The sequence below is a fragment of the Rhamphochromis longiceps genome, linkage group LG23 (genome assembly GCF_057381845.1).
Source record: "Rhamphochromis longiceps isolate RC_006_pf linkage group LG23, R_longiceps_female_GT1.1, whole genome shotgun sequence".
NCBI lineage: Eukaryota > Metazoa > Chordata > Actinopteri > Cichliformes > Cichlidae > Rhamphochromis > Rhamphochromis longiceps.
The window spans coordinates 11,854,187-11,877,071 of NC_140578.1; the positions used below are offsets into that span (position 1 = coordinate 11,854,187).

The 22,885-nt window shown below is 44.6% G+C and overlaps 1 protein-coding gene across 1 annotated transcript; it reads left to right on the plus strand.

Moving 5' to 3' along the window:
• The first annotated feature begins 26 nt into the window (after positions 1-26).
• zbtb7a (zinc finger and BTB domain containing 7a) lies at positions 27-17,913 on the plus strand. Its single transcript, XM_085398603.1, has 4 exons — positions 27-165; positions 9,014-9,577; positions 10,415-11,298; positions 13,355-17,913. The coding sequence occupies exons 2-4, from the start codon at positions 9,092-9,094 to the stop codon at positions 13,788-13,790; spliced, it is 1,806 nt and encodes a 601-aa protein (XP_085254729.1). The 5' UTR covers positions 27-165; positions 9,014-9,091; the 3' UTR covers positions 13,791-17,913.
• The last annotated feature ends 4,972 nt before the right edge of the window (positions 17,914-22,885 follow it).

Sequence of the window (22,885 nt, forward strand, 5' to 3'; positions counted from 1 at the left end):
TTTGCCCTCCAGAAACCAGGAAGGGAATTGAGTTGATCTGCTGCTGCTTGGTTAGCGCATACGGGGCTTTAAGCTGCACAACAGTGAGAGGGAGAGAGAGCTCCGGAGAGGAGGAGAGGAGAGGGCTGAGCTAACCCACAACAAGCACCACCACGGCCATCGCAGGTGAGCTAAAGACACCCTGTCATCCCCCCCCTTCTGTCTGCCCTGGGCCTGTCGAACAGAGGAGAGCAGGGCAGAAGAGGAGAGGAATGAGGGAGGGGGCCAGAGAGGAGAGCAGGGTGGGGGGGTTGGCCAGAGAGGAGAGGAGAGGTGGGTCGCAGCAGTAGTCTCCAGTTAAGGTTCCTCTTTTTGTTTTAATCCTTCTAAAGTACTTCCTCTGTGCTGCTCTTTACCTCTGGGGAATCTTGAGATAAAGTTTATAGGATGTGTTCAAGGCATTAACTTTTCAGGCAGGTGGAAGCACTTAGAGGAGGTGGAGGTGGTGGAGGAGGGAGAGTAGGGGAGGGGGGGTTCTCGAGATAGAGAGCGAGAGAAAGAGATGGGGGGGGGGGGGCAGTGAACAAGGAGGAGGAACCAAAAATAATTCAATCGGACATGATAAAAGCAATGGCAACAACTTTTGGGGATGGCAGCGATTGAAAGGCTCCGTGTGGTGTGAGTTGTGTGTGGAGGGCATGTTGGAGTGGCACTGGTACACTGCTCACCATATGAATAAGTCACAAATTAGGGCAGGAGTTTCAGGGGTCTGCCATGTCACTGTAGCGTGAGCTGATGAAAGACTTCAGTACTGCTCTGACAGTTGAGGCTGAAATGTTGTTGCTTTTTTTCCCCCCTGCGAAGCTCTGCCCTGCTACATGGCTGCTCTGTACTTTAATACCTGGCAGCCTGCTAGCAACATACTGTAGTGTATAATTCAGCTCCGAGTGCTTACGTTAGAGGAGGCTTGGAGATAGTGGGGGTGGTGAGGGCAGAGGGAGCTGGGACTCGTAGTGTACAGCAGGGACCGTAAACCAGGTCAGATGGAGTTGCAGAACTCTATATCCCAGAGTGCCTTGCCCTCGGCCATCCAGGAAAGGGAACAGCCGCCAGCCTATCCCAACAAGGAGGTGTGGTGAGTGAGCTGCTGTCAAGCCAATGAGGGTGGGGGATGCAAAGCTGAGTTGTGGGCTGAAAATAGAGGGGGGGTGGTGTTGGTGGTTGGGGGGTGGGGGGTAGGTGTCTGTTTGTGTGGGATCAGGCAAGGGCTTGCCTGTATGACTAGGGCCACTCGTAAGTTTCCTGTCTGGTGGAGTTCTAGCCCTGCCCAGAGACGGAGGCAGCAGTGCTGGCCGGCAGGCAGGGGAGGCAGATAGGGCTCGGGAAACATTTTCAGCCTATTTGGTAAGCACCACAAAGGCATCCACACACACACACACACCCGCGCGCGTACACAAACTGGGTCTTTAGGCTGTCACTGAAAGGAGACGAGAGGCAAGCAGAGGAAATAAATGCCATAGCATGTTGTGGGTGAGAGCAAAGGGGCTTGACAGAGTTCAGAGTTCTTGACCCACTTGCAGATAAAGGAGAGAATGGCAAATAGGTCACTGTTGAGTGCAAGTTTGTGCACAGAGAAATAGCTGCTTGTTTAAACAAAGTTTTTCCTTTCCACCACGCTAACTTTTTAAACTCTGGCCATTTAAGCTCATTGTGCACGGGGGTTATTTTTATGCTGTTAAGATGCACTTTTCTTTGAATGTTTTTTTACCTACTGCTGTGATTAAATTGCTCTGCTGCTATTATTAGTAGAGTGAAAAGATGAAGACAGTCGCACATCCTGTACTGCTGCTTCTTTAGGGCTGTTAAACCAACTCCACAAAAACCACCATATCAGATGTTTTCTAGACTGTAGCAGCGCGACCACGCTGATCGCTGACAGGGTACAGGTGAGCAGTTGAGCAACAGCTTATTTGAGAATCATCAGTAAGTGGCATCTCTTCTTGCTGACAAAGAGAATATGTGACACATCTCGTGACAGCTGATTTTCGCTTGTAGGGGAAGCTGTCACAGCGAAGTCCATGCAATATTAAAATAGCACATAATCTCTGGAAACCTTCTCCTGGAGAACTTATGTTCTTGTGGCTTGATTTCAGGTTTTCTCAGCCAGCTGCACCACGGTCAATCTCATGACATGTTTTCTGCGCAGTCCATTCACCCACTTCATCACCAGTATCTTGTTAAAAGCAGATTCTAATCTTGTCTGCCGTGTAATGCTTTCTTGCGGCTCGTGGTTTAAAGACTTCATAGCAACCCTCGGCTGCTTTGCCCGATAACCAGATGCATATTTTTTGGCTTTGCATACTTGCTGAACTCGTTTTTTAAGTGTGTGGGCACGGAGAGGGTACAAGCAGAGCGCAGTACACGAAGACGCCCAAGTGCTGGGAAAGTGTTTGGAATGTTTCTCCGAAGGTGACAGGCGATATTTTCTATTTAGCCCAGTGTTACAAACAAATGCATGTATGTATTAGTTACAGTAAATGTTGTGTTGATGTTTTTCTTAGGTACTACTGTGTCAGAAAAGTATAGTTATTTCAAGAGAATTCCAGCAAGAGGTTAAACTAGGACGCCATATGTGTTTGTATGGGTGTGTGCACGCATGCGTGTGCGTCTGTGTTACCAACAATAGACTCCAGGGGAATTGCAGGGGACTTCAGTGGCTGTGGGCAGGTCCAAGACACCACCCATCAATTTGGCGGTGAGGCTGAATACAGTTTGATATTCCTGTATGTTTGTGCCTACACCACTATGGCCCAAAACTAGCAGGTTCAGACAGACTGAGAAGACAGGTTGCGTGATGTCGCCGTGGCAGTTTGAGGGTTCGTTTCGGAGTGAAATGTTGGCTGTGTACTGTACATCGCATGTAACAGTCATTGTGTTTGTTGAGTTTTACTTTTTTTTTCTTCATGTGGGCACATAATCTCTAGTATCTAGTGTCACTCGTGTTGATATTTTCTTGTCGTGCTGTGTGCTAAACTGTTTCTCTGCCCCGTCTCTATACATGCTCTTTTATATGCGTTTGCACATTTATCTCCAGTTCATATTGTTTGGTTAGCCTCCTCCATGGTGAATGCAGCTTCACTTCCCCCTAATGTTTGGTTCCCCTGGTCAGCTGCTTAGTATACCACAGCTTCCAGCCTGGCTAGACAGACAGACCCCTCTCTGTTGTTTTTCTGTTGTTGTGCTGAAGTCTAGGGGGAGTAAAGGGGCTTCTTCTGTTCTCTTCTGGGACATTTATTATGGAGAGGCCAACACAACCTGATCAAATTAGAGTGGGAGAGTAAAAGGCTGAGATGTTTTTCAGAGTGGGGGGGTGAAGCTAGACTTGAATTTCCACACTTGGGGAGTTAAATGTTTTGTTAAGCGAGGGTTTTTCAATATCAAGTAAAAACCATGGAATAGTCGAAGGCGGCAGGCTTCTGTCAACACTTTAATTTATTGTGAAGTTGATATTAAGAACTGTAGGACAGAGTCCAAAGGCTCATTTTTAATTAAGCAGAAAGGCCAAGTGATCAGGAAGGAGGATATGAGACCAAACTGACGCTGTCCGCACGTTGATTTAGAGAATCGGTTTGCAATGAAACAAGAGAGACGATGGGTGGGATGCATTAGGGGATGGTGAGACTCGGGAGGGTGGGTTGGTCTGCGCTGCTTTGCCTCCTCAGCAGTGGAAAGGGGAAGTGGGTGATGTGGTGGATACATGCAGTGCAGACTCTGAGACAGAGATGGAGCAATGATGAGATGAGAGCGACAGATGAGAGGAAGGGGGAGGCGGTGGTGTGTGCGTGGAGGGGGGGTCAGACAGTAGGGACAGAGAGATCGAGCAAGCAGAGAGCTGGTCATCTGATAACAGAGCGGGTTCTGTTACACGCCTGCAACAGACTCACAGGAAGTCCTCTTTCCCCGTTGGACTGCGCATGCACAGAGCGATGCAGCCGGGGCATGTTGGGCCTGCGGACCGACCGATTGGCCAGCTCAAGTTGTGCCGGACGACGCAGTGTAGGGGTGTAGTGCGGTTTCTGAAGGCACGTCTTAGATTTTCATACACTTCCTGGTTGGCAGCATGGCAGTGTCAAACTATGTTACTCACACTAAAAGGAACTCAGACTGTGGATGTGGTTTTATTATGCTGCAGCCTGAGAGAAGTTAGTCTCCCTACCATGTTTTATAATTCTGATCAGCGGCACAAAATTGTCATCAAAACCACAAAACTGTAACTGGCTTTAAAGAATTGTTGAAGTTAAAGCTTTACTTGTAAAAAACAAAATCTGAAAGATTTGATTATCTACCAGCGTGGTATTTTCTTTTCTACATTTAGTGACCACAAAACAAGATTTGTAGTGCTTGCAACAGTGTTTTATTTAAGAAGGTCCCTTTTTATTTAGACTGCTACTTCAGGAGTTTAAACTACATCAGAACATCATTTACATATGCTTTAAGTAAAATGCTGTCTAATAAGAGAAGATGTCCAGGTGCAAAAAGAAAGATACTTCTGTTATTGTGTGCATTGCGAGAGCAGTCATTTCGATGTGTCATGCTAAAGTGAATCACAGTTTTGTTTTTATTTGTTTGTGTGTTTAGTAGGCTGTGGGTCTGAGTACTACAGTGCAAACGGTCAGGAAAATAAAACCATGCAAATTCAGAACAGTTTGAGGGCTTCTGCACTTCATTGACAGCAGCTACATGTCTCTCTTCTGGAGCTGTACGGCAGCACGAACACTCTTTAAGGAAATCATAAATCCCCCTGCTGGCTTCCTCAAATTAAACTTTGCCCCACTTGTGGGTGGTTACCTTTCCACTTATTGTAACAGGTTATACCAGGTAACCGAATGAGATCTCTTGAGTTTATCATTGACATCTGAGCCGGATTCCTGGGCCTCCATGTGCTCATGAGTTATGAGCGAGCTTGTAAGTTTAACGCCCTGCCTCACCCACCACCTTTTCACTGGCTTTGTGTCTATGTTTTGGCAGTGCTTCCATGGTTAGTTTCTAGTGAAAGCTGCCAGGCCTAGGCCAGCCCTCGCAGCTTCAGTTTTATCAGTTGCTTACTCTCTTCCTGCTTCGCTCCCAATATGACCAATCAGGTTTCCTTCCACTGCTGGCAGCAATGAGTCACTTAGCTGTGGCACTTGATCAAAATCCACTTTTCCTAGGAACTGCCACCCCCCTCCTCATTCCAGTTATCTTGCGATGTCCTCTTTGTCCCACCTTGAACTTTATTGACCTGAGTAAAGTGATTCCCTTGGTTGTTGCCATAGAGGCAAAAACAGTTGAGTTAGTTTGTGAAATAAGGGCAAGGGAGAAAGAGATATGATTTTTTTTTTTTTTTAAAGTGTTATGGAAGAATAGACGGGGCCATAGGGCCAACCAGATGCAAAGATTTTTCACGTTTTCATTTCTGGAGCCGCAGTTTCCTCGAGTCTTTATACAAACACTTGAGGTCCTAATAAATGAGTTACTTGGATAGCGAATGAGATGGTGAATGCATAAAGTCTTCACCCGAGTAAAATTGAGAAATAATTGTTCTCTTGTAAAAAGTCTAGGACTACAAACAGATAAAATTAATAATTTTCCTGCATTTCACTTTTAAAACATGGCTGCTACATGCTCCATTAGCATTTATAGTTTAAGGGCTCTTTAATTCACTCATGTTTGTTCTGCTTGTTCTCTTTTAAAGGCAGATTTCTCAGCACTTTTGAGTTGTGTAATATTTTTATGAGCCAATTACAAATTTTCATGTTTTTCAAGTTTAAGAAAGAGGTAACTGAAAGTTTTGAATAACAGACAGATACTGATGTGGTATTCGCTGTGAAATTTGGTTGACGGTTGTTTTTCGGTTGCTTTTTTGTTGTTGTGTGCATTAGGCAATATATTTTCTCATCTAAAAACCACCTGAGGTTGCGCAGACTGTTTCTTTGTATTTTGGAATGAGTGGTATGTTTCACAGATGATGTGTTTCGGCCAAAATACTACTGCTTTTACTAAATACCCGCGCTTCCCGTCATAACGTGTTTGTCTGCGAGTGAGACTAAAATCGGGTACAACTGTCTTGGCAAAGATATTTAATGCATAGGTCACTGCACAGTCAATCGAAACAACAGCAAAACAGAAAGTCAAAAACGACCGTTGTGTGCAGATATATGGGAAGGGGCAGATTACAGATGAAATGAAGGTGATGAGGGCGGGGAAGGGATGGGTAGGTCCTATTTTAAAGGACTTGTTTGACTTGCAAAGCAGGCCTGGGTGCTCATGGACTGAACTTTGAGAGGAGGCCCTACCCTGGACGGGGAGCACCAGGGACACAGACAGCTGCTGCGCTGCTTTGTGCCGGGCTGTGGGCCTTGTCACCCACAGGCATGAATTAGTGATAAGGAATGTTTCAAGCCATGAGGAGGTGTCAGGATCAGGTTTGTTGCACTGTGTTTCCTCTTTCGTAGTGCTCTTTGTAGGTTTATTTGAGGACAGGTGGCTTTTGCATGCGGAGTTGTGCCTCCGCGCTTCATTGGCGCTGGATCAAGTTTGCGCATGTATGCGTGTGTGTTTTGTTTTTTTTCTTTATCTCCTCTCAGCTCAACGTCTTTACCCCAAAAAGCCGTGACCTAGGGTCAGCTTTGTATGTGCGGGGGATAGCGTGCTATACAAGCTTGTCTGGTCTAGTGCAGGTGCTGTAGATCTGTATTAGAGAAAAGCAGGTTGGCTCGGGTCTGGATGGGCTCACAGAGATCTATTTCCACCTGCGAAGGACGTGACCGGTAGCCATGTGGTTGCCCTTTCTCTTGCTCTTTCTTCCATCTCATACCGCTCGTGCTCGCTCTCTCCCTCCCGTGTCATCTCTCTTTGTCTTTGCTCTCATCTCCCTCCCCTCCCTCAACATATTCAGATGAGGGGTTGGATAATAAAATTTGCTCTTGCCATGTCTGACAGTCCGCTTCTATCAGAGCTTTGCGAAAGACGTTGGCAGTGTTTGCAGAGGCTTTCTGGTCAGCTGCCTATCAAAACTGAATTGAGTTAAGAGAGAATTACAGCAAATAATAAAAAAAATGGTGGAGCCATTACATATTTAACACTAATCAAACACAGCACAACGATGTAAACACGTAAATCAGTCTTGTGTGTGATCTCTGGATGTAGAAGCTTTTAGATTTTTGGGTAATTAATGCAAAAAATAAAATAAAATCATTGACCTATTTAGTTGCTCATAATAAGCTTAAACATGCATCTGCTTATTTGTACAAAGGTGACATGTTGCCAAATCTCAGGTGTGTCATCAGATTTTTCCAGAGGAGAGAGAAGGAGAGGTTAGCATGGGTGAACTGGGACAAAAGAGGAGAGGCAGCCAGGTTTGGCAGGTTTGTTAGTGGGGTGTAGTGTACAAACACACCAGAAGGTCTGATCTGAAGGAATGTCATTTCAATGCCTTGCTCTCGTAGAGAGCAGCACATGCAACACATCCCTGCTTCCCACCACCACCCGCTGCCCCCTGCTGGGTCTCCCTGGCAGATGGAGAAGGGGGGAAAGGGTTGGAGTCTGTATGTGTGTGTTTGATATGTTATTGATGTTACAGTATTTTGTGTGCCCGTGCGTTCATAGAGAAATCAAGGATGGCTTGTTCTGCCGAAACCCCCCTCCCACTGCGCAGGCTTCAGTCGATCATTTTAATCTCCCCCCACATGTGAGCGAGGGGACAGGCCTTTTCTGAAACTTGGCACACAGTACAGGGTGGGGTAACCAGCTCAGACCGGATTGACAACCTCCCTTTTTAATACCGTTCCCTCGCAGCTTGTTGCGTGTCCTCTTCCTCCTCCTGTGGAGTTTTTTCCACAGGGTCTGCTCTGGCAGCCCCCCTCCCCCCCCCCCCCTCCCCTCCACCTCTTTTCCTCCACCTCTCTCACTTCCCTCTCTGGCTCTCCACCGACACAGAGAGCATAGCCTGCACAGCCCAGCTCCCAGCATGCACTCTGATCCCCACAGCCCTCTGCCTATCTGTCCTCCACGACCTCTTACTTGATTCCTTGCACAAGTGCATGCACACTCCCATAGATGTGGGCGTATATACAAGGAAATGGGCTCCTAGCCACCTGCATGGATGCAGTCCAAACATCTTCACCCAATTGTTGACCCAAATGTAAATTGTTGCAGGCTACTGTTTATTCAGCACCATTAGAATCTAATTCTTTGCACCAAATATATGTAACAGACCTGTTTTGCACAGAGTTTGTAACCAATCTGCTTGAACAAAGTAAATTGTTTACAGCGTTCAGCAAATTTGGCAAGTGTGAAATGCTCATGGTGAAGTTTGGTTTCAGTCAGGTTTATAGCAGGCTCTTTTTATTTTGAGCAGCATGTCATGAAGATTTTGATGTATGTGGTTCTGGGAAGGTTTGATGTATTTTCACAGAAACTGTCGACATGTTGGTGTGAAAAAGCAGCAGAGAAGTTTTTGAACTGCCAAGAAATTAATGAATAAAGATGAGTGAGTCATTAGAAATTTTTATTGACCGGCTGGAAAAGTCAGTACAGTTTATTTGGTTGAAGATCATAGCCTAGAAAAAAGTCTGTATTCAAATGGTATCATATTAGGCTACAGACTGGTTATGACAATTTTTAAGAAATGAAATTCTTTTGACTGTATTCACATGTTGCTTCAAAGCTCAAATGGAGGCACCCTAATTGTACATTCAGTTTTATATTTGACAATATTGTCAATTTTTGGGCTACCAGATATGGCCCAAGTTCGTAGATGTTTTTGCAGTTTTTCCAAAGATATTTAAAAATCTTTATGCGTGTATTTTTACCAGCTGCGTACTGTGAACTGAGAGCTCTCTGTTCTTGTGCTTGATATTTAAATAATTTTCAAATAAGGCCTCCGCAAACTTTTGATTCAGATAATACATGTTTGTTTCTCTTTCTGCGTCCATGTAATACCTATCTGCTAATTTCCTCTTTTTCTTTTCCACCTGTTTCTACTCTCCTTCAGATAGGCAGACGGACAGACGGCAGGACGGATACACGGGTGGGGGCTGTGCTAGGCGGCTCGGCGGCAGGCTGGTGGAAGATGTCGTTAGGAGCCGGCGGGAGGGGCGGAAGGCGGCTCAGGGGGATAGCAAGCAGTGGGGGTGGAGGAGGGAGAGGTGGAGCGGGAGAGGCGGAGGAAGGTCCTGTGGGGATCCCTTTCCCTGAACACAGCGCAGACATACTGGGCAGCCTGAACAAGCAGCGGCTCAGCGGGCTGCTGTGTGACGTGCTCCTGGTTTCCCAAGATCGGGAGTTCCCAGCTCACCGCTCCGTCCTGGCGTCCTGCAGCACCTACTTCCATAAGCTCTTCACGTCAGGGGTAGCCGCCGACCAACAGAACATCTACAACATCGACTTTGTGACAGCGGAGGCTCTGGGAGCTTTGCTGGACTTTGCCTACACGGCCACGCTGACAGTCAGTCACAGCAGTGTGGCTGAGATCCTTGCTGCTGCACGTCTCCTGGAAATCCCACCTGTCCAGGATGTCTGTACACACCTGCTGGACACCAAAGTGCTCTCCCCGCCGGTATGAGACTTTTAATGCTAAAGTAACTTGTGTCACAATTCAAATTTAGGCATGAACTGTACTTTATCCAAGTAACTGATTCATTCACATGGTCAAAGGGCCACCCTGTCATTAAGCCATCAACTTCAATTAATGCTCAGCATAGTGAAGCTTATATCACGGCCTTTATCAGTTTCTCTCACTATGCCAAACACACTCCCACAGCCGTGGGGTTAGTTCAGCGCTTACTCATTCTGAGCCAACAGCATTCATGGAGCGACAGCATGCTCTTTAACAGAGTACAGACACAGCACATTGCAACTACATTTCAATGTGATCAAGTGTAGCTGTGATATGCTGCACTGCATGGATAATGCTTTACATCATGAGATAAGATGATGTGATGTCAAATCATTATCGGAAGCTTTCTAGCATCTGTTGTTACATTTTATCAAAAGTTGAAGCCTCTTGACAACCTTTTTCAAGACTGGTGTTTTTAAGAGTTACAGAGTACGGCAGCGAAGACATACACAGGATCGTGTGCTGCGTTATTGTTCGTTTTATACATACACCGGGCATGAATGTTCTTTGCCAATTAGTTTTCATTTTCTCATTGCGCATACTAATACCCATGAGCGTACTGAGCGCCTCGGTTTGCATCCAGGATACCGAGTCAGTGCTGAAAAGCATCAGACCCTACAGGTCTGCACGCATCATCCTTTTGTATCTGATAAACATTTTAAAACATTTTATTTTAAACATGCATTTCCTCCTCTACCTTTAGTCCGTCTTCTCTTTATGTTTTTATTTGTGTTTTTTTTCACAGGCTTGTAACACTTCGTTTGTTCTTATTTTTAGGCGGGCAGTGAGCAAAAAGGTGAGGGTGAAGATGAGGATGGGAAAGGCAAAGGAGGAAGGGAGCAGGGGAACCGGGTGCGGGCCCGGGAGTATCTGGAGTACTTCCAGAGAGGGGCGCATTGGAGCAGCAGCTGCAGCACGCCGGAGCTCAGGGACCTGCCCACCGCACACCTGCACTTTAATCACGGTAATGGGGGCACCCCCAGCAACGGGGCCCCTGTTGGCCCCAGCGAGTACTACTCCCCCTTGGCCCTCGCCTTGTCCCAGGTCCCTAAACAGGAACCAGAGGAAGAAGACGACGATGAGGATGAAGATGAGGATGGGGACGCGGTGCAGGGTAATGGAGGAACCCTGGGGTCCTCATACTACCCTCCGTCCCAAAACGGACACTTCTACCTCCCTCACAATTCTAGGCTGGGGCAGGAGCCCGAAACGGAGGACACTTGTAGGGAGGCGATGATAACGGAGAGGGGTTCAGCAAGTGCCCTCCTGCAGCAGATGATGGACTCCATCGAGAGGCAGAAGGAGCGTGCTACGACCGGTGAGGACCAGGGAGATGGCGATGACCCTGACATGGAATTTTACTTGAATTATTTTAGCAGTACACAGCACGAAGATACAGCGTCATCCGCTGTAACGCAGGGAGTGCCATCACTCTGGTTATCAAGAGGCAGTACAGCCCAAGACAGAGTAGGAGCAGAGAGGGGGGTCGGAGAGAGAGCCAGCGGGGGTGGAGGAGAACGGAAGATGCGCTCCAAGGCCTTCCAGAAGTGCCCCATATGCTCCAAGGTCATTCAAGGGGCAGGCAAGCTCCCGCGTCACATCAGAACGCACACGGGAGAGAAACCCTACGAATGCGCCATCTGCAAAGTGCGCTTTACCAGGTAAGCCCAATTAATGAAGAGACCTCCTCAAGTCACATGTGCTAATAGTCTTGGACACTGTTGACAAAATGGCCAGCAGCGGGGAAACACAAAGCCAAGAGCAGGAGTATTAGCGCTAACCAACTTAGCTTTGTATTAAGTAGACAGTGCAGCTTGTGAAGCTGTGTGTGTGCGTGTGTATTTACGTGAAGATGGAGTGATTAGGCCCTAACCAGGATTTTTCCCGACATAACATTGAAGCTGAATGTTAATAACAATGCCACGTAGAATCTTTCAGGTCAGAGAGAGGGGGCTGGAGGGTTGTAAAGGTCTGTTTTATTGTGACAGCCTTCATAGCAAAGTCCTGGAATTTTAACGTAGGGGTCCTATAAAAGAAGGCAGTGCCATGGTAGTGTTATCTAGTGGAAGGCTGCTATAAAGTGCTGTGCTCTGATACAGAGGGGGATTACAGGCGCTGGATGGTGCTCTATGTGCTCCAATGCAGTAATGTGAACTTTTGATCTCTGGTTATGTTGATTATTGCCCACAGCAGAGTAGTTACACCACCCCCTCCTCTCTCTTTCTGTCACTCCCTTACCTCTCTAATGAAATCTGCCATGTCCTGCTCAAATAAATGTGACTAGGCTACAGAAGGGTACTCGAGTGCACATGTTTTCCTCTTATTTAAGTCTTAACTTTTCCATGAAATCGTTCCTTTAATTAATTAATCAGTGGACTTGTGCTGGAAATAGATACAGTTGGCTAGAAATAGCCAAAACCTCTGCTGGCAGGTAGGGAAGACCAATCTAAATTTACGTAAATTCAGATTGGCAGTGGGAAGGGGGCACTGTAATCTTAATCCTGTTTGAACAAGGTTAAGAGTGTGCATCGCACAGCAATAAATCACCCCTGTCCTTTAAATAATTCACCTCTGTCAGTGTGCCACTTTGTTCCAATGCTTCACCCTAACTATGCGTCTGCATCGTGTGTTTGTGTATGTGTGCACACACATGCGTTTCGTGGTTAACATTTCTATTTAGGGCACAGGTATACAGACCTCTGAGCGTTGCAGTGGGTTTATTTGTTTCCTTGTATGACAGCTAATCCACTTACCTGGCACTTGCATACACACACCTGTGGGTGGGTGTGTATGTGTTCAGATGCAGTTGTCTTAACTACGCTTGTTTGTTTAGAAGCCCTCTGCCCTCGGTACAGAAGGGTTAGGCGATTTAAGAGCTCGGAGCTGGAGAGATAGTAAGGGCTAAAGGGGGGAGGGAAGGACAAGAGTCAGATGAAGGCCAAAGAAGTCTGATAAAGTTTAGTAGGTGGTGTCATTGGAAAGTCAAATAGTTTTGTGTTATGAGATGCGTTTTGATATAGAGTCATGCTGTATGCTGTTTTGACTGCAGTGTTGTAGACCTCACAATTTGGAAAGCAAGTTTTCCACATGAGCTGTTTTATTCGCTCATGTGCGACACCTACAGAAGTCGGTCCCAGTACGACTCTTGTGGATAAATATAAGCTGCAAACTTGAGCTGCACTCAGTACTACAGTACTACTTCACAATAAATGTCAGCTCTTTCCAAATTATCCTGCAACCGTTGCACTGCAGAGGAAATTCAGGTGTCCATTAAACATTTTTGCAATCTGTCAATTGTTGTTGTATTGTCGTCAAATACATGTTAACAAAAGGCGTAAAACGCTGATATAAAACTGATATTGTTATCATTTAGCAATAGTGCTCTTGCGTGCATTTACACAAATTAAAAGGTTAAGTTTATGGCTTCTCGTCAGTTAGACAGGGTACCTTCACAGAACTGGAGGAGATCCAGGAGATGGCTCTTAAATGGGAAATAAATCCATCCAAAGCATATTAGGCTGGCCACTGTATGTGTGAGAATTAATAATATAGTTTGAGTTAATTATGTATTTGTACGTGATATTGCACGAGTGATTAGAACCTGAAGTTGGCTGTGTGCACTAAGTGCATTCAAATGGGTGTGAACCGATCTTCTAGTGCAGCAGAGTTTTTGCCTTTGTATTCTTACTCGACCGTGTTTATTTTTCTCCCTCTCAGGCAGGACAAGCTCAAGGTTCATATGCGGAAGCATACAGGAGAGAAGCCTTACCTGTGTACACAATGTGGAGCTGCCTTTGCTCACAACTACGACCTGAAGAACCACATGCGTGTACACACCGGCCTGCGCCCCTATCAGTGCTCGAGCTGCTTTAAGACTTTTGTGCGCTCGGATCACCTGCACCGCCACCTCAAGAAGGACGGCTGCAACGGCATCCCCTCCCGTCGAGGCCGGAAACCTCGCGTGAGAGAGCCAGGGCTCCTCGAGGCCCCCGTGGGCCTGCTTAGCCCCGGATCCGACACCGGCCCCGGGTCTCATACCATCAGGGGAAGGCGGCGATCGGAGTCGACCTCGGCAGCGGAGGTGGAGGTTGCTGCTGGAGCACATGCACACAGTCCTCAGCTGCAGGAGCTAGCAGGGGAGGCAGGGCCCTGAGACTGCAGGGAAGACAAGGACACTGCTGGACACCATAGTCACTCTGCACCGCCTGTGAGACAGGCCAATGAACAGAGAGGAGTAAAAGATGCAAAGGCAATTTAAAAAAAATACAAAAAAAAAACTACAACAAACAACTAACTATTCCTCTATAAACCAAATCAGGGTGTCACAAAAATCTAATCTTTATATTTCTTTCTCCTATTACTTAGGACACGGCGTAGAATTGCAAGCACTTAAGTTGGTTTATTTGTTAAAGAGCAAAGAACGCTTCAAATCATGCACCCATTACGTCCACTTTCTGGGTCATTTCTTTCTTTGTAATAATAGGGTTTTTATACATATGTGGCATATGTGCTTAGGCAAATGTATGATAGATACAAAGGAACTCTGAGCAACTATGCAGTTGATTTAGATTTTTATTGGTTTTGTCCTCACAGCCTTCAAGCTCTAAGAAAGGTGTCTGTCAAGCACCTTCTGGCTGCTGTACGGGTGAAGCGAGGACAAATCCTCCCAATGAAAACAACTCTTTTTCTATTCTTTGCAGGTCTGAAATGTACAGTTACCATAGAAACACCATTGCCACAATATGGCATATGCAAGGAAAACTCGCCACAGTTTTGATGCAACAGTTTTTCTTCTCTAAATGTTCCAGAAAGAATGAGGCAGGGGTTTGATTGAAGTGTTACTTACTCTCTAAAATGCATTTTAAGAATCTATGGCTTGTCTTACTGAAAAGCAAATTCACTTTGAGTCAAATCCACTTTAATGGGGGCTCGCCAATTGCAGGACTCGGGAATACGAGGGGTAGAGGGTTTGTGTTTCTGAAGCACTACCATTGTCAATGTACATGTTGGCTTTACTACGTGGCCTCTTATCCCTCACAGCCCTGCAGTGTCAATATGTTTGTTCGCCCTTTTGATTTTGTCTTAATTTTTGTTTCTCAACATTTTATTTTTTTGACTGCTTTGGGTACTTGACACTTTATTGTATACATGTATATACAGCAGGTGGTGATATGACATTGGCCCCTCTTAATGCTGAGTTGTAGTTACCAATCACATTTTTTTTTCCTCGTAGGCTTGATGTCATATTTCTCAGAGAGTGAAGCTTGTGGGTGAACAAAACAAACTGTATGAATGTTCGATGAGAGAGGAAAAAAAAAAAAAAAGCATTGATTCACCCATTTGTCCTAAACTTAACACTTGATATGTAAAGTTCCTGCCCAAAGGACGAGGGGGTCGATTGAATGAATGTGCTTAACTTTTTGCAGTTTTTCGGATTCTGTCCTTGTGTGACAAGGCGCGGGTAGCACTTAACCAACCGCAGGTTAAAGGAGCCTGAGTGAGAGAGTGACAAAGAGTACGAAGAGATAGACGAGCACCTTTTTTTTTTCTATGTTTGCACAGCTTTACTAAAGATATCCAACTGAGGGAGAGGTAATATTTAAAGGAAGCGGGCTGATGTGCGAGGAGGTTTATGCTTATTCCAATCTTTTTGCCCTGGGGACCACACAACCGTAAGGCAACCTGTATGATGAAGAGAGCAATAAATACCTGTCCAAGTTGGGAGGCCAAATAGGAGCGCAGCTGCAGCTGGTTGATGGGGGAGGGGATCGAGGGAAGGGGAGGGGGATCTCGCAATGTCTGTTGCATTCCAAAAAATAATCTCCCCCAGCTCAGCCACGTTTCCAGGCAGGAGGGGATCAAATCAGGCCTTTTCTCTCGCTCCCTCTCCCTCTGTAGTCCTCTAATGCCCCCGAACCAGCCTGGAGGGGATATTATTATATTAGAGCCTGGTGTTACTGTGGGGAGGACGCCTGGTGCTGGCAGTTTAGTGTGCGACTGTGTTTGCGTGCGTGTGTGTGTGTGCGTGGCAGCCAGGGTCCCTCTGGCCACATCATCAGCGTGTGTGAGTCAGCCACAGCCTGTTCAAACATGCACCCTGAGCTGCCAGCCCCAATACACTTTGTCTTGCTAACACACACACATGCTCACTGGGTCCAGGTATCCTGTAGAGAAGGGGAAAACACCAGAGCTGACATATGTGTTTGAATATTGTCAGCGACTCCATACGTTTGGATTTGTTCGTCTTAAACAATAATAAACTCCAGAATCCAACTTTAGTTTCCATACGAGCACATTGAGCCTTTTGCGTTAAGAGAACATGCATGTGATGTAGAGTGCCCCCCCTCCCCCAGCCCACCCTGTAATTTCTGCAGTAGTGCTTTTTTTTCAACTATCAGTCCTTTTGCACGTTGGATGGGAAGAGGCAGGTCATGATTGCACTTTGTTACTGAGGAGGGCACTTTGGTCAACGAAACGGGTACTTTGAAACAAACCAGTTGCAAATGAGATCAGCCTTTTCCTTCAGTGCGTGATGGTGAAGTCGAGCTCCTTCGCTGGTTTCGTTCAGGTTTTGACAACAAGCTGCCAAAAAAGAAAAGAGGAGACGAGTGTCGATCTCTACAAGAGAAGCCAGGCAGGTCCCCACACACAAAAAAGAGTAAATCAATCCATGTAACTGAATGCACTTGAATTTAGTTGTAAAAAATCTAGTGATTGGTTTTTTTGTTTGTTTTTCTTTTGTTTTTTTTTTCGTCTTAATGTAAAGTAAGGGGATAGAAGGAGGAGGTAGACAAGTGGAAAGAGCGCTGTGTGCGTGCATACATGCATTTTTATTGTTTTATTTTTTTTGCATGCATGTGCACAAGCATGCATTGCTGGCTGGCAGGCTGAAGGGTCTCAGGACAACGCTGGATAAACAAACTTGGTGTCTACCCCATCTGTTCACCAGCTACTCTAAAATCTACATGTGTTCTCGGAGGAACTGCAGTGATAATAGGTCCGCGGTACCACAGGAGCGAAAATACCATATTGTAGAACAACACATTGGACAGTTGCTTGTTTACTTCACGGCTCTCTTGTTGCAGATTTGCATAACTCTTTGTTTACCCTTGTTGGCCATTGTCAGGGTTTGGCCAGGTCTTGAGAGTTAGTTTCTATTTTTGTTGTTTCGTTATGATAAAGATGGGGTTAATTATTGCACAGTTTGACTCCTGCAGGCAGACCGATGTAAGCGGGGCAGTCTAATGTCTTGTGATCTTCATGTATCGTGGTACTTGGCTTGGACTGCCTAAACCCACTTATCTTGACGTGGCAGAAGTTTTACCTGTCAAGACCCGTGGGTCATCTTAAACACAATGTTTCATTGGACCTTAATGTTTCCCCAAATGTCTTATGTTGTTTGTTGATTAACCAAAGTTTTTTGCCCTCCATCTTAGTCTACTGTAAACAAGAGATATTGAAAGTATGTCTATAATTTTTCCAGGCTGGGCCTCCCTGACTAAGCCACACACAGATGCCCTTCTCTGGAATACATATGCAGAAATGTGTGTCTACTTACTTGAGTTTGCTTTCTCTCACTCTTTGTATCCTTGTGGAAAATAGAATTTGAGGTGTAAGGATATATAGCCTTTTGTTTCTGTCTACACTCGTTTTTCTTAAAATAACGTGTTGTGCTACAGCTATTTTTTTTTTTCTAATAATTATACGTGGGTGTGAGTGTGAGTGTGCGCGTGCGTGTGTTGTGTGTGTGGTCATGGTTTTGGGATGTTGTGCCAGGAAGGTGGGGCTAATGGGTGCTTGGGTGGGGTTATGGATAAAAGCCTGATAGCACTGGAAGTGGTGCTTTAGCTGAAAGAGCAAAAGTTTGCACTAATGTTAAATGTCCTTGTCCTGCTTATGGGAAAAGGACAGGGGACCTCAGAAAGGCCTGCGAGTTTCCATGAGCACAGAGCAGTGTGGTTAATACTCAGTGGTCTCATTAAGAGTCCATCCAACCCCTCCGTAGAAATAATCATGTATAGTATATTCAAAATATACAGACGTCCAGCAACAATAAACACCAAAGGAGAAAAAAACTGCTTTCATTTAAGTCACTGGGCATTTTAAGCTACCAATGTAATGTTTGATTATTACTTTTACTGTTTAATCTGAAGGCTCTTAAAAAGAGATTTGGGATTTTTTTTTTTTTTTTTTTTGTCTTTTTGATAGAAGTCAATCATACATGCTCTTTATACATGAAAATCTAAATATAGAAAATTTAGGCAAGCAGCAAATCTTCTCTGAAAAAACAAAAAAAACTACTCGTTCCTGATGATGGCTCAGATGCAATGTTTGACGATGCCACAGATACTCATTCCAGTTCTTTGTCATTCTGAGATTTTTGTCTTATGTTGAGTCCACTGACGGATTATCGATCCTAAAATCTGATGTGTTTTTTAAATACTTTTGTTACTGCTGAATTGGATGATTTCCATTTACCTTCTGCTGTTTGAGCTGAGTTTAAATGTTCTCTGGTTGAGACAGACGGTGACTTTGTGGCCTTGACTGGGCAGTGCTGAGCTCATGGTGGTGTGTGTGTGTTTTCAGACGGTAATGTCATGCGGCGTGGGGCTGAGGCTCACTCCCACCAGGTGGATTGTGCAGACACAAGGGCCACAGTGTGCCTTATGTGGACAGGAATAAAAAATTTTAAAAAACTCTATTTTTTTTATTTTTTTTACCATTTAAACACTTTTCTTGTAACATTGAAACCAAATTGTTAAAGCTGATTGGCTCGTACTAAAACGATAGTTAGTACTGAATGAACTGATATATTAGTGTCTCTCTCTGCCTCCGTGGCTCCACAGCTGGTGTGTCCCCAGCCTCAGCCCCAGGCCAAGGTTACTCTGACACAGGCTGCACCAAGACAGTCTCAGAACTTCATTGCAACTGTGTTTTGTTTTGTTTTTTCCTTTTCTTTCAAATGGACCTTGAAATGTTATTTTTTTTTCTGTGCTATTATCAAAGACTTTTTGTAAATCTATCTGAGAAGGCCATAAAACAAAGACAATAACAAGCACGATAACTGCAAAAATCAAACAAAGCAGAATGGGGTGACTGTTAATATGGTGATATGGCGACTCGTGGCAGCAGAAAGGGGGCTGTTTGCTTTGCTTCGTCATTTTGCTGCACACCTGATTTATTTTTTTGCACGTTTTCCATCAGGCTGTCGAAGCAGGGCAAGCTGAGCGCAGCATATGCAGTACGGCAGTATGCACAGCGTGGCTCTGGCACTTACACAGACAGCCCTGGGTCCTTCAGAGAGGCAGGCTGCTGTCTGTTGGCTGCTCTCAGCCAAGCGGGGACAGTTTGCACTTGGAGTCTTTCTCTGTCTCTGGAGATACAAAGGTTGGCATACAGGGAGGAGCAAATCCAGGTGGTAGGAGAGGGCTGAATGTTGTTTTCAGGGATGAGAGCAGGAAGCCCAGGTAACTGTTCAGTGTTGGTCCTCTACGCTGATGGGAAATACGTGGCCTAAGAAACGTAACACAAAAGAGGTCACCGCAGAGTTCACATTGGGGAACTGCAACCATCAGAATGTTGCATATCTCTTTTGTCTCTATGTAAGTACTACTCAGGTGGAAAATTCACTGCTATGCATTGGGTTTCAGTGTCTGCTCAGTTGATCGTATGTCTAATCAAACTCTGTGTTCTTGTTCTGTCTTTTCTTTCTTCGTCATACAAATATTTACCGTAATAATTCCCAGAAAGGTACTGGCATGAACAGTTCCCTCTTTGTAAAGTGGATGCGACCAACCTGTTTCTCCATCTAATATTGATCCAGTGAATTGTTAGTTGGAGGGAAGGAAGCCACTTGGGATTCAGTCTTATTAGTCGGACTGTAGCGTGCTTGAAAAGACATGGGGTTGGGAAAGCACAGGGGAGGGGGGTTTGCGTGTTCTCTCACTTTCTTCTCCCATCGCTCTCCCTCTCTGTGGACTCGTAGTCAACATCTTTGCTGCCGACTGGCTTTTGATCAAAGATCACACACCCTCAGCAGGGGGATTGGCAAGGGAGGGAGGTGTGGATGAGGTATGGAAGAGGAGACATTTTCACTTGTTGGTAACGTAAACCAGTTTGGGATACATTCCATAACTTCATACTGTGATTCCCACTTTTTAGCAAGGTCGTGCGTCTGAGGAGGGACAAGGAAGTGTTAGACATTCTGCGGATGGCTGTTTCTGTCCGTCTGTCTAGCCTCTTTATCCCACTACTATGTGACAGACAGACATGTAGACAGATAGTTTAAAAGGCCCCGGTGTAGCACTATCAAGCTGCCTTTTATCAGCTTCTGCGATTGTAACAAAAGCACTTTGCGAAAGGCCATCCTGAAATTGTGTGCTTTTATTTCATCCTTATCAATATTGTTTTGGTTATTTTGTCCCTGTCTTTTTGTTTTCTCAATGCAACTGATTATTTAAATGCAAAAACTATATAAGAAAAAAAAAAAACAAGAAAAACTTGAATATTTGGTATCTACAATGAAGATGGCTGTCGCCTCATCACAAACAAACACATCTCTGTTATATGTACCTGTTTTGCAGCTTGTTGCATAGTCACGCATTGGTGATGGTGGCGGGGGTACGGGACAAACCTCCCCCCCACCTGCTCTCTGTTCGCTGTCTGGGATCTTTTGGGGAGAAAGGTGATTTGATTTAATTTCTGGAGACTCTTTATTGAAACAGAAACCTGTATAACAGTTGCAAAGCTTTCTGAGAAGGCTCGCTGTGCTGAATGTTAAACATGCATTGTCGTATCTACTGCAGAATCTCTTTGTCTGTTGGTAAAGGTTGGATCTGGTATCCATATTAAGCGTAAATGATTATGAAAAACAGGACGAAATGGTCAAATAACCGTCATTTCCATTCTCAGATCCGTACAGACGTACGTTTTGGCCTTAACATCTACGACGAATCAAGATTACTGCAGTAGAGCGGAAAGAATACTATCGATCATAATAAGCATTCATTAAATTTATAGTTCAGTAAATGGTTTAACGTGGGAGAGAAGACAAATAGGCTACTATTTATAGATTGAGTTTAACTGTGATTACTATAATTCTTTATAGAGTTGGTTTTTTTTGTTTTTTTTCTGATGTACATTTTAAAGTGACCCAGTTCTCAAATCTGGACATTTCAGTGAAAATCTACACAGAATCACACGAAGCAGAAAACAGCTGCTCCACATGTGTCTGTGTGTGTGTGTGTGTGCGCTGTTTTTTTTTTTTTTTTCTTTCATTCCTGTTGCTGGGCACATGCATCGCTCTGTGTATCACAAATTTATCCCAGAGGTGGAATACCTGCTCACTTCTACCATTAACTCCAGTGACAGCGACGAGAAAATATAAATAGACATATTCAGAGTGCAGCAGATGTTTTTCTCTACATGATTCAGTGTGGATTTTTATTCCATAACCTCTTTTGTTTTTCTGCTCATTGCTAAGAAATCTGTCAGTGTGTATCTGTTGGAAGCTGCAGGGTGAACTATAGGTGATTTTTTTTTTTCTTCTTCAGAGAATTTGCACTTTTTGGCAACACAAAGAAATTGTACATGAGACCACTAAATCCACAGTCTAAACCATATAATTCCATTTTGTGTCTTTTATTTGTTCTGTTCTTCTTCCTTTTTTTTTTTTTTTTTTTTTTAATATATCCAAAAATGTCTGGCATCTGGTTGTCTGGTTTAAAGAATATAAAATCTTTCTATTAAAAATGATGGTTGCAAAGCTTTGTGTGGATAATTGTGTGTGTGTGTGTGTGTGTGTGTGTGTGTGTGTGTGTGTGTGTGTGTGTGTGTGTGTGTGTGTGTTTTGACACAAGTTTGTGTAAACAGTGCTCTTAAGTGGAAGTGTTATAAAACAAAGGCCTGTTAATTATACAGCGTGTACAGTGTTATAGTACTCGCTATCAAATAACTTTTTAAATTCTACAGTTGTAACAGGAAGGTGTTAGAGCAACACCTGCCTGTCAACACAAAGCTAACACAATTACCTTTAGAAAGATGTGTAATCATAGCATTCTTATTCTATGTGATCTTCTTAAATTATGTGTTTATGTTTTACGGCCTTCCTCATAAACGGCTGCCACCTATGAAATCAGTTCTCTAAACTGACCAGAAGGTGGCAGTATTGTCGCTGCTATTGTCTTTTTAAGGCTGAGTGAGCCTCATTTTGCTGCCATACATCTCTTAGGCTCATTCATCCTCTTCACCAGACATGACAACACAGTGTGTACATTATGACTGAAGAATAAAGACCTCCCCAGTTATTAAATAAATAACAGATTACTGTGCACACCATAATGCTTCTTATATTTCAGTTATAAATGTAGTATAAGAGAACTGTAATTAGCTAGTTTGGTTCCAAAGGAAAAGGCTAAGATGCTATTTAAGCATATGAATTAAGGTGAGGCCATCTCTACTATTTTTAAGACTAATTCTAACAAGAAGTCCTGAGGCAGACTGCAACCACAGGCTTGTTGTCACCCTGTCTTCCTGTTTGTCTCAGCCTGTCTCCCCAAGGCAATCCCGCGGGGTGACAGGGGTCACAGAATAGCTCATTAACCCCACCCCAATAGCCCACACATTGCTGCAGTCCTCAGGCCCTGACTGCACGTGCACACACACATTTTATAATGCCCCACTAATAGCAGTTAAGTCGACTTAAGCCCACTCTGTGAGCAGTATGCATTCAGGGATGCACCATGCAAACTACATGTGTCATGCATGTTGCATGTACTAACACTACACTGAAGCATGGTCTTTTTGCTGACATTTTTATTTTAAGTGCCAAAAATGCTCACTTTCCATATTTCCAACAACGGGATCCAGCTTCAGCATGAACAGTAAGACAAATGCACGCTGGGTAACGTGTGAGAGTATGAGATGTTTCATTCAGTCATGCTGAATCTCCTGGCCAGATGTCTCAGGGCTCCAAGTCATTAATTGTTATGTTTGTAAGGTATCTAAAATCACAGCGGGGTGTGATGTTATTTTCCATGTTCAGGCATTATTGTTGCAGTCAAAACATATTGGATAAGAGGAAAAGCAACACTTCGGGGGCCAGGAGATGCCTGGGAGCTGTTGTCTACTAGCGGTGTTATTCCCTCAGTCTGCGCATGTGAACGTGCACACAAGTGTCTGCAACTCTTTCTGTTTACATGTTTGTCTGCAACGCTGGAGCGCTAAGGTGGGGTTTCTAAATCTTGCTCG